The 12,667-nt window shown below is 33.3% G+C and overlaps 1 protein-coding gene across 1 annotated transcript; it reads right to left on the bottom strand.

The window, feature by feature from the left end:
- Positions 1-781: 781 nt before the first annotated feature.
- LOC114580773 (probable F-box protein At3g61730) lies at positions 782-3,604 on the bottom strand. The gene is made up of 8 exons (XM_028699347.1): positions 3,405-3,604; positions 2,531-2,730; positions 2,100-2,144; positions 1,869-2,036; positions 1,637-1,684; positions 1,302-1,472; positions 1,098-1,205; positions 782-1,010 (listed from the first exon to the last, which is right to left on the bottom strand). The coding sequence occupies exons 1-8, from the start codon at positions 3,566-3,568 to the stop codon at positions 925-927; spliced, it is 990 nt and encodes a 329-aa protein (XP_028555180.1). The 5' UTR covers positions 3,569-3,604; the 3' UTR covers positions 782-924.
- Positions 3,605-12,667: the final 9,063 nt, after the last annotated feature.

The following is a 12,667-nucleotide window of genomic DNA, read 5'->3' as shown; positions in this document are numbered from 1 at the left end:
AATAATTTTCCCATTGTAAGAGCCATTATACCCCTATAGATCTGTTTGTCTTGGGTAGCCGTCACAAGAAGTATTTAAGGCTTTCTTATGGGTAGTTTTTTTAATATTTGAAAGAGTTGTTGTCAAGAAAATATTTTTTTAAAGTAGAATATAACTTTATAGTACAATTTATTTAAATCAATAAAAAATAATGATAAAATAAAAAATTATAGTTACTAGAATCTAGAAAATAAAAAAAATAAAAAGTTGTCTCAAAAATGAAGCCTAAGACTATAATTTGAATGCAAAAAATAAATAAATAAACTCAAATCTGATTTCAAATTTATAATAAATTATTAAAATTGTATTTAGCTTTTTATGAGTAATTAACTTTCGGTTTAAGCAAAACCGAAACGTGCAATAATGCTAGCTAGTCCTGATCAATAAAAAGAATATGGTCTTGGTTAACGAATTTGAGCTAATTTTGATGAGTTCTTGCTAAGAAAATACTATCAAATTTTATTTTATAAACCAGTTTTAAAATGATCTTTAAAAAAAATCGACCTTTTTCTTTTACATATGATGCACCAATTTTGCAAAAAAAATTATGTTATTACAAAGCAGATAAGAAGATAAACCAAGCAAACCTACAATGTATGTATATTTCGGGACATAAGCGTGAATGGATAGAATAGACCCGCACCAAAATTGAAACAAAAAAATTTGAAGTATGAATTAATAAAATGTTCATCCGCACTAATATATCGAATCCAACTAAAGCCCTCAATGTTTCCCTCCCCTTCTATCAGTATATGCTAATAACTCCTTATTTACCTGCTACTATGGCTCATAAGAATCAGCTCTTTCAAACCAGATACAGCATAACGCGCCATGAAAGACCGCTTCTCAAAAAGCTCGTGTAAGAATGATAGGTGAAGCAATCGATCAAATGAGCTGCTGTGAGATTCTAATGGAGACTACTTTTCCATCCGAACCTTTGCTCCTCATGGCTTGGAATCTCACATGAAGTCCTGTGCAGTATAGCAATATAAACTCGATGGTAATTTAAAAAGCAAGCATTCGGTTGAAGAACAGAGAAGAAGATGAGAACTCATCACCGTCGTTGGGCTGCAGGTTCGTGTTGACCGCGACGGCATGGGTGGAGATTCTTGCCCTCGGCTGCCAATCCCCGGGATCCGCGAACCAACCAGAAGTATTAAGCAAACCTGCAACCGTCGTAAAGAAATAAAATACTGTTTCTTCTATTAACAGTAATTAATACATTCTTAACACATCTTTATCATCTGGTCATCAAAATTCACCTGCAGTGCAAGGAGAATGGATGTGTTTGTAGTCGAAAACGCCTCCAGAAGCAGAATTGGATTGCTTTTCAATGCGATGGGATCCGATGTCTTCGAACTGCCAGCTTCCATTTTGGAAGCTCTCTTCGAGAAACAGCTCTAAGTGCCTCACGTCCAATATCTGCATCGTCCCTGTAACAAAGAAGACCTCACCATTTTCTTAAGCCATTTTCTAAATACACAACGAGCAGCGGAAAAACAAGAGATTCAAGTGATTTATGAAAAAGAGAGGAGTATATTTTGCTGATCTTCGCTGGAATCTAGCCGTCCGATCATTTCCTTATCCTCTCCCCTACCTTCGCAGGTGTTAAGGTTGCAAACCGGGCAGCGAACGAGCTGCAGATCTGAAATGTTCATATAATTTGTTAGATGCTAAGCTTTAAAGCAAATAGTCCTGTTATGTGTTTTCTTTTTTCTCCAGTTCCAGAGGCTAATTATGAGATTAAGGATATTCTCGTAGGATTAGATAGAGCCCAATTATGAGATCGCAGAGTTTAAAAACAACATACGGTAGGAAGAAAACTGTACCGGCAATCCATATTCCAGTTCTAATATCTGTTAGAATGCAAGTACCGCTGAGTTGGATGGCTCTATTTTGGTCTTCTTCAAGCTCCATTAGCTTGCTCGGAAGCGCCAATTTCTCCGTGAGCACGGCCGAAGGCGTCTCGATGAAGAATGCACCAATTCGCATCCAATCTAATTTCACCAGCAGGTCAATCATAAGCAATTCTTTAAAGGCTTACAATTACATATACTAACCGATGTGTTTCTCTTTCTGACGAAAGCAATAGGCATGACTGCCATCTATGAAACAAAAAAAATAGGAATATATATTAGTTTCATGCTAGCCTTTAGGCTTGGTTTGGTGTGAAGGAAGTGAAAATAATGTAAATATAATTTTATTTTAATTATTTGATTTTAATGTAATTTTTCGATCATGATATGGACAAATATTTTAATCACTGCTATTTTTTTCTCAAATTTAATAATAATTATAAAATATTTTCATTAATCATGAGAATTAAAGCTCAATTCATCTAAAAAGATTTTCTTCATCTAATTATAAATCAAATTAAATTAAATTTATTTTTTATTTTTTTATTTCCTTCGAATTCCTTCAAACCAAACAGAGCCTTATTGTTACAGTATTTTGAAATGAAAAAATTCAGCAATGGAAAGTATAAACCCACCGAAAGCAGAGGCATAGAGCTGAAACCATTTGAAGGACACGTGATGAGGAGAAAGAACCTGCAAATCACGGAGACAAGCATACTTCCAGATGCTGTCCTCCATGATCAGACGGTAGAACCACCTGTTTGTTACTGCAAGTCTGATCAAATCTTTACCATCCAAGCACTTGGCCACTTCGATCCACAAGTCCTCTTCATACCTGAAAGAAAGTTTAAGATTCTAACTTATAAAATTTAAAATCATGGTGATCTGTTAACTTACAAATTAACTTCTCACTTATTCTGTGGTACTCTACAAATATGAGAATAATTGAGCTAAATGCAGAATCCTTCATGATTTAAATGCCTGAAACAATTTAGTTCACATCGAATTCTACCATAGTCCAGATCGAAAACATAGGACGAATAACTACTACTAATAATGCTATCCTAGAATTAAATGGACTGAAATCCGTAAGTTCGTAAAGTCTAAACTGAAGTTCCTGACACGTCTAACAATTTCTCTTAATTAATTCCTTTTTATTTAAGTTTAATTTTCACATTCTAAATAACTATTTAAATTCTTCTCAATCTGACTACATCTACATCCGAATCCCTGATTGATTTCCATACCATCAATAATTAACTAAAAAAAGTAAATAGTGATTCTATTTCAAAAACAATTCCGGATCAGACCAACTAGAATTCCGGATATGAAGATCCCATAGATCAGCCGATCGAAGATTCGGAGTATCACTTACAACTTGCGCACTATTGAAGCTAACCGATTCAAAATCGAACAATGAAATGGACAAAGAGTGACTAATCCTACTAAGTATCGGAACAAATTATTCAGGATACAAAACCCGCATCGAAAGAGAGGGAGAGAGAGGACCATGAGAATTCGGAATGCCGAGTGAGGCACAAGAGCAGAGGAGATGAACAGGAGTGCGATCTTTCCCTCTTTCTCGCTTTCTGAATCAGCTCTTCGTTGACTCTGGCCTTCCGCTTGGACGGGAGCATCGGTTCCCCCAGATGATCTCGTGGTCTCTTCATCATCCCCTCACCTCTTTTTCTATTGCTTTGTTGAGCTCGGAAGAGCCGCCAACATTTGGAAGAGCAGAGTCCCATTCGCAGCTCAATTTATAGGCGCGGGAGCTGCAGCCTCAAATTTCATTTTTAAATTTGAAGAAGCCATGGCCCTTATTGTCATTTGCAGAAATCAACAGGGGCATTCTAGTAATCCAAGGGATACAATTGTGAGTAGTTAATTATCGTAGGACTTAGATGCACACCTCAGTGAATACTAATTAATCATGATTAGAATCAATTTATATCATTTGAAATTTAAAAATTCTTCAGTAAAATATGATAAAAGACACGAGTGTTTTATTAACTGGATTAATTTAATTAATTTAACTTAATTTATATACTAATTTCTTCTTTTCTAATTTTTTTGGGACATTTAGGTCAATTAAGACAAACTTATATACACATCACATACACAACACTCAAACTCAAGACTTCTTAGTTGGTAGCTCAAACTCTCAACTAGGGGTGTCAATATTTGACGCGACACCAAAATCCGACCCGAAAAATCAGGGTTGGACCCAACCCGATTTCAAAACGGGTCGGGTTCGGGTTGACCCGACGGGTTGCAGGATCAACCCGCGAACCCGTTTTAACCTAACCCGTGGACCTGCCCGCCTCGCTGTCGCAGGAAAATTGCGCGACCACGCCCCGCTACCGCACGACCCTGCCTTGCTGCCGCGCTGCGCGACCCCGCTGCCGCCGTGCCGCGCGAACCCGCGCAACCCCTAAATTTATGGTAAAATTTTCAAATAGTGCATCAAATCATATATTGTTCTTATTTTAAAAATGAAGGGCCTGTTTGGAACTTTTCATTATTTTATCTTTTGGCTACTATAATTCTTTATTTTCTTATTTTTATGGAAATTTTTATGATAAGATATTGCTTTTATAATCATAGTTGTTAATGTGTGATAGTTTTAAGAAGACAGTTGTTAGATTTTCTTAAAAAAATATTTGAAATATTTACAATAACTTTCAAATATATTATTTTTCTCATACAGCCTCAAAGTCACCTTAATAAAATGTTACAGTAATCCCAAAGAGAATATTAGAGCACTTAGTTATGGTAGTGGACCAAATCATATATTATTCTAATTTTAAGGATTTTTAGACATCCTGATCATAGCAATCTAATGGCATGTTTTAATAATAATAATAATAATAATCAGGTTTCAATATCCAACTTATAAAGAGTATTATTGGCTTCAACTGTACAGATTAAATTGTGTGCTCGAACCTTAGGTATTTTTATGGTCCTTAACTGTAAATAAAAAAAATACTTTTATGATACCTAATTATTTGATTGTGGAGATATTTTTTGGATTTTTTTTTTGAAGGAAGAGCCAATAAATTGCGAAAGAAATACATAATTTAATATAATTCAGTCTACAATACTTTTATCGTATTTTACATTCGGTTTAAGAAACTTAAAGAGAATTTGCAAATGTTGCAATTTCTAAGGTAAAATTACCAACGAATCACTGCCAAACCAAACAAAGAACACATAATTTTGAAGTAAATAACCCCATCATTATGGAGCACGACACTATGGTAAATCATTTATTCAAACTCATCCTTTGAGGTGACTCACCACCATTAAATTTTATGTTAGATTGAACATGAATTTTGAGGGAGTAATGGAGGAATTCGTGATGGTTCGGCTAATAAAGGATGGTCAAGCTTAAAAGAGATGCTAGTAAAAGAAGACAATCATAAATCTTAATCATATTAGGAATCATCCAACCCTTAAACCTTAGAAGTTATCTTTGGCTAGGCTACCAATGGTGTCACACCCCGAGTACTAAGCACAAATACCCAAGACACCCAAAGAACGAGAGAGAAATAACATACTATTTTCCATGTGTTCAACCTTTATAAGTTATAGGCACACCAAGGAAGAAGATCAATTGGGTGTGTTTTGATAATTAATAATTTTCTTGCAAAATTTTACTAATTCAAACCATCATAGTTAACATGCAAAACTATGATATGAACTTAACAAATGTTACATTCTATCATAATATACTATGTGCATGAGAACTTAGGAGTATTGATCCTATTGCATGGAACTGACAAGTCTATATTTGGAAGAAGAAATTTTGGCTTGATCTAATCTATTATACATAAGAGGGTAAGCTAGCATACTTTTCATCATATCTTTTGGGGCTTGAATACCCTTATTTCTAAAATAGATGTCCATAATTAGTCTACTTATATCATATATTAACTAACATGCTTTATAGATGAACTTTTAAAATAACAATTTCATAGATAAATGAATAAATATTAAATGAGAAAGAGCATGGGTAAACTAAGAATCAAGCAAATATATTATCAAAATATTTAAGCATGATAGTGATGGAATTGGGTAGATTATAAATGTTCATTTGATGTGTTTCAAGAGTGTGTGAAAGTAAATTCCATATGGATCTAAGAGTTAGGATGAATTATCTTAGAGTGCTTCCTTCTCCATCATAAAACACGTGGTAAGACATGAATCTATTTATATATAGCAATATACCATATAGTGCGCCAAATTGTGCTATGTTATCCTCTACTTTCAATCTAGCATGATTATAGATCATTTAGTTTGAATCAAAATCAATCAAATAAAGATATAATATATGTGAAAGAGCATGGTTAAACTAATTAACAGGAAATCAAGTCAAGATATAATCAAAGTATTTTTTATATGATATTGATGTTAATGGATAGATTATAAATTATCATTGGATGTGTCAAAAGGGTTTGTGGCAACTAATGTCATTTGAACCTAGACGAAGCCAAGATAAGCTATCTTAAAGATTGTCTAGGCCATACTAGAATGTATAGTAAGGTACTAATTAGTACATCAACATTAGCCAAAAGTTGTCATATTTCACTTAAACCATATAAATCCAACTTAATGATTAATCATTGTGTTTGAATTAAAATCCATTAAGCTAAAATACATTAAGTGCAATGACTCAATACCCTAGAGTGATATATAAATATTTGTGTAAAGAGTAAAATGCTTAGAGCCAATGAACTAATGATACTCTAATTCTGGCTAACTTAAGTTGACTCAGTATTAATCTCGATTAGCTAGGACACCACACAAGTGTGTACATGTGTTATACATTAGGTTTCAAAGCAACATAAAATCATTAAGATGAAACTTAAATTTGAATATTTTTTATGAGTTTCAAGGTCATATTAAGAATTTATAGTAAATTCCTAAAATTATGAAATTCAAATATCTAGAAAACTTATAATTCATTAAAGTTGAATTTTTTATGTTTAAAATTCAAATTAAAGATTTTATATTTTTGAAAATATAAAAGTTAAATTTAAGGTTATGTTGAGGTCAAATTTGGATTTCTATGATCTAAGAAGAATAAAAATCTTATTTTCTTCTTTAGCTTTAAGAGTTGATCCTTATTTTTTAAGAAGGGAATAAACCTATAGGCTAGCTCGTCGGATTTGGATCTCAGTTGTTAGAACTAAAGTTTATTCATGTTTTTAATTTATTGTTCCTTTTTTTTTCTTGAGATTTTATAGTAGATTCTTGGAATCTTCTTAAATTTTATTTTTTAAAATTGTTCTATTTTGATGATTCTATTTTTATAGGAAATTTTGCAAGGATTTCAATGAAGAAATTTTCTTTAGTCAAGGGATTTTGTCAGCTTCATTTTTGTTAATTTTTTCATATTTATTTATTCTTTTTTGATATATTGGTACACATCATATTAATTTTTTGTAGATATACAATGTTCTCAGGTTACCTTACAATACTAATACTTTTGATATTTCTTTTCTTATGTGCCTAAGCCAAATTTTTTGTATTTATTTTGACCTGCTTGATCTTTATTTAGTTTGAAGGCTTTAGTTAGGAAGTTTTTTTTTTCTATTTGTTCTTTGGTAATTTTGCTTAAGTGTCTCGTAGGGCACCATTTCACTTTGAGGAACTTCTCTCACTTTTAATTGGGGATTTATTACATGCTTCATGATTTTTTTATTTATTTTTTTTTGCTTAGTACCATAGCTATAAACTATCTTTTTAATAGCATTTATCTTTTTTTATTCCTTTCCTCTTGTCTTAGCTTCTCTCCCTCATTCTTTTGGGGGTTTTAAGTGGACTTTGGCTTCATTTTAGGAAGGAAGGAACTCTTGATTATGTTGGATCTTAGTTATAGAACTTGTTGTAGAATCAATTTTACTTGGTGATTATAATGCGTTGTTGTTATTTGATTTAAAATAGTTTTAATTTTAGAGTTTTATTTGTATGCAACCTATTCTTCTCTTGTTTGGATCTCATTATTTAGTTATAGTTAAAAGGCTTCAATTCGAGAGGTTATTTTTATGTTGGGGAATAAATACAATATTCATAATCTTCTCTTAAGCTAAGAATTTTAATTTATAATTGTCTTAATAATTACAAATTTGGTTCATTTCTTAGTTACTTCTTTTTGCTTGGCTATGACTTAGGCTTCAATTCAAGAAAGAAGAAATTTTGCTCTTGGACAAATATTTGATTATAGATTCAAAAATAATTCATGGTTATGATAAGTAGCTCATAATTGCTCTTTGAAGATGATCAATTTGGAATTTTTAAGTGTGCCTATACCTTTTTTTTTTCTTTTGTAATTTTCTAATTACTTTATAATGATTTTGCTATTTTTTCTCTAGGAAGTCCAAGGGTGTCAATTAGTTCTTTAATATTACTTTTTAATGGAATGGATTTCAACCTTATTTTATTTTATTTTATTTTATTTAAATTTTAAAGTTTATTTTAATTTTTAATTAATTTCTTTTATTTATTTAATTTTACTTTGGATTTTATTTAATTAAAGTTTAATTAAAGGTTGATTTTTTATTAATATTATTTTAATTAAAAATTGGACAGAGCTTTAAATTTTCCTTGATTATTGATTTGATTTGTAATCTATTGCAATTTACTTTATTTTTTATTTCTTTTATTCAGTTTATTATCATTTTTTTTAAATTTTAGCCCCAAAAAAATAGTTTTTGTGATTTAAGACACTTAATGGCCCTAGATTAATGTCAAATTAATTTCTAGGGTGCATAATTTTACTAAGTGTGCTTGGTTTGAGTTTCACCTCTATTAGATCTAAGATGAATTTCCTAAAAATTTTCTAGGGTTGCTAGGCATAACACTAAATTTATTTACCAAGGTGTATGTAATGTTCATTTGGATTTGCAATTAGGTGTATCTAACCATTGCATGAACATAAATAATCCACACAAAATTTAAACCTTAATGCTCTATGAATTGTTCATAAAAATAAATAAATGTCTAAATATTTTAGTCAAAATATGACATACATAATTGAAACTACAATTGAGGATAATATGAAATTTAAATGTGACTGAGAAAATTAAGAGATGTAGGGAACATCCCCTACTGTGACTCAGACAAATTTAATCCCAAATTGACTAGTATTTATGAAGTAATTTGAAAAATAGTGGGTGTTTAAAACTAAATTACTTTACATATATGCTAATTAAATTACTTTGATTTTATTTTTAAATTGAAGAGATATTTTCCCTGATTCAGTGGAGCCCATATTTGAATAAAATAGTTAAGTCTATGCTTTACTATAATTTTTTAAAGTTTTTTTTTTTTTTTGGGAAAAATTGGGGCAATAAGCCCATGTATTAAGCCAAAAATGATTACAGGTAAGGTAATGAACTGGAAGAAAAAGAAACAACAGTAAAGAAATCCCACAGCCCCACCCAAAAAAGGGGGAAGGGATCAAAATGGACTCAGGGTAGCAGGTTAACTCAAAAACCAAAAAACCATCAGCATGAATCAGAACTAGCAGAGAGAAAATGGAACCTAGGTTGCCACAGGCTCGCCAAGCACAAAACTGATAGGCACCGGACCATCACAATTGGAGCATGCGACAACGGAAATAACTCGTCAGTAGTTAACCTACATCATCATTGTCCAGCAAAACCAAAACAGATGAAGCCAAAAGAGGCTAAAACAATCCAGTAAACTTCGAATTGAGCTTGTCCACATTTTCCAACTCTTAACTTTGGCCAACACAACAGCTTATATATATATAATGATGGACGTGGGATTGCACCAGGTATTAGAGAAACAACGATTGTTTCCTTCCCTCTATAGAAAATATATAGCGCAATTCGAAAGAAAGAAACAAAATTGTTTCTCTGGATTGTTGAAATGAGGAAAACCAACCAAAAATTCAAAAGCCTATAAGATGCTTGGTCTCAATAGAAAAGAACCAAATTCAGGAAGCAAACCCGTGAGCACCAAAAAGGAAAAATTGCAGTAAAAGAAAAGGTGCTTATGAGATTCCAGTGACACACGGCAAAAAGAGCATAGGGGGTTAATAGAAAGACCCCTAGAAATAAGAATATCCGTGCATTTAAGCTTCCCCAAAACTATCATCCAAGCATAACAGGAGAATCTAAGAGAAGATTTCCTATGCCAAATGAATTTGTCCCAAGAAACCTTGGTTAATTGATAATAAAAAAACTTCTGGAAACTGGTTAAGAGAGGGGAAATTGGAGCCATCCAAGGAAAGCTCTAGTTGCTCCACAATGCTAACACCATAGATAATCTGTCGAATAGGTTCAGAGAAAAAATCAGGAAGAGACCAATTTCCATTTGTGATAAAATCGCTGATAGGGGAGATGGGCCAGCGCTGATCCAAAGCTAAGTCAGCCAACGCATGCCCGTTACACCATGGGTCCCAAAACATTGAGAATTGGCAATGGTGTGAAACATAATATTTTACCAATTGTTTAATAGTACGGGAAGTTGTGCAAACCACTTTCCAAAATTTAGAGGCATAAAGAGGAGGGGTCTTCTAAGGAGAACCATACTTAATACGAACCCAAGAGCTAAACAGAGTGTTGTTAGTATAAATGCACCAAATACAAGAACAGGAAGCCCCAAAATACATAACTTCAGTGGATGGGATACCAAGTCCCCTAAAATGCTATAATCTAACTGTTTGATTCCAAGAGATTAAATGCATCTTTCTCTCATTTATATTCCCATGATAAAGGATTTTGGGGCAGAGCATAGAAATAGATACTTAGCAAGCTTTAAGTATAATAGACCCCCTTATCCAATAAGTGATAGTGTTGGCCATTGTAAATTTAAGGTATTGGGACCGACTTGTAAAGGAGAGGAACTTAGCCTTCCAACTTGCAAGGAGTGTAGAAACTTTGCTCAAAAGAGGTTGAAAGTGGGAGAATTTAAGCTTGTAGGGGGATATAGGAACCCAAAGGTAAGTTAAAGAGGACTCAAGGTGATGAATCTCCAACAAGGCCGAAATCTCCACAGCAAAAGACATATTTTTATTAAAAATAATAACACTCTTATCAGGATTAACATGCAGCCCAGAGGAATTATAAAAGTGTGGATAGCTTCCTGAAGGTTTTTGACAGTGGGGATAAAGGCAACCACAAAAACTAGCACATCGTCCACATACATCAAATGGTTGATAGTGATCCCCTTACAGCAAATGCCCAAAAAATAAGTAGGCTTAAGGCAGCAAGACAAGCTGTCCATAGCAATACAAAAAAGCAATGGAGAAAGGGGGCAACCTTGCCTAAGCCCAGAAGTATATTTTAAAAAAAACCTTCCAAAGATTCATTAATACAGATAGAGAAATAAACATCCATAATACAACATTTAATCCACTTTATAAATAAATCCGGGAAACCTTTCAATCTGAGTCTTTCTAAGAGGAATTCCCTTGAGAGGGATTCAAAAGCTTTTCTTATATCAAGTTTGGTGCAAAATAAGTTTCTTCCCGTTTTGAATTCCTTCAACATTTTAGCAGCCAAAAGAATATTGTCAGTGGAGGATCTCTTAGAGATGAAGCCAGCTTGGTTTTCATAGATGATAAAAGGTAAAACAAGTTTGAGCCAATTGGCAAGCAACTTAGTCATAACTTTGTAGAAAACATTGCATAGTGAAATGGCTCTGAAATCAAAGATGCTAGAAGCATTGGAACCTTTAGGAATAAGAGTGATAGCAGTGGCTTTAGCTGCCCGAGTAAGATTCCTTGTATCAAAGAAACTCTTGACAGCCTTGCAAACTTTAAGACCAATAAGATGCCAAGAATGTTTGTAAAATTGATAAGAGAACCCATCCGACCCAGGAGTGGAGGAGGCCTTCCCAGCAAAAATAATTCTTTTAATCTCCACATTTGAAATTGGGGCTAACATAGTGCTGAAAAGAGAGGGAGGAACCAAACTACTAGCAGGAAGGGAAGAATCCTGCCTAAGAGTGGGGTTAGAACTATTATAAATATCTTTAAAATGAGCAATGATAGCATAAGCAACCTCTTGACGAGAAGTATAATAACCCTGGGAAATAGAATTAACTTTAATTGCATTGGTGTTTTTCCTAGCCTTTATCTTAACATAGAGAAATCCCAAATCATCCTCACCATGAGAAAGCCATCTGGCCTTAGCTCTTTCAGAGACCCATGAGGACCAGAAATTATGGTAAGAAGCCAACAGACAATTCAATTTTTTGAGGGAGGAGTTCAAAGCATCATTCAAAGGACTACCCTGAAGCTCACTAAGGAGGTTGTGTTGCGAAGTTTTGAGCTCAAGGATTGAGCTAGTAAGGTGGCTGGAGGAGGCCCCATTCACCCTTTAAATAGAACCTTTGAGTTCTTTGAGCTTAGAGTAGAAGGTAGTAACAGGACTTCCACGAGAAACTCTATTAAAAGCTTTAAAATCAAAGGCCCAAAAACCATTCATATTACTTCAGAAATTCTTATACCTGAACCTAACCAGAGGTTTGATGATAGTGTAAGGTATAAAAATAGTGGGAGAGTGATCCGATCCCAAGGGAGCTTCAACTTTGTAAAAAGTAGAGTTATAACAATCCAACATAGCAGAATTATCAAGCATGCGATCCAATGTTATGTGGATAGGGAGATCCACCTTTGGTTAAAACAAGTAAAGAACAAACCAACAGAGGCAAGATCTTGCACTCCATAGTTAAAAATGAACTTATTAAGCTCCTCCAACTTGCTCGAATGAATAGAGACCCCACCCCCTCTGATTTTT

This window comes from Dendrobium catenatum, unplaced genomic scaffold (assembly GCF_001605985.2).
Source record: "Dendrobium catenatum unplaced genomic scaffold, ASM160598v2 fragScaff_scaffold_1256, whole genome shotgun sequence".
Lineage (NCBI taxonomy): Eukaryota > Viridiplantae > Streptophyta > Magnoliopsida > Asparagales > Orchidaceae > Dendrobium > Dendrobium catenatum.
The sequence above is the reverse complement of the archived record's forward strand: the minus strand, read 5'-3'. Positions and strand labels throughout refer to the sequence as shown.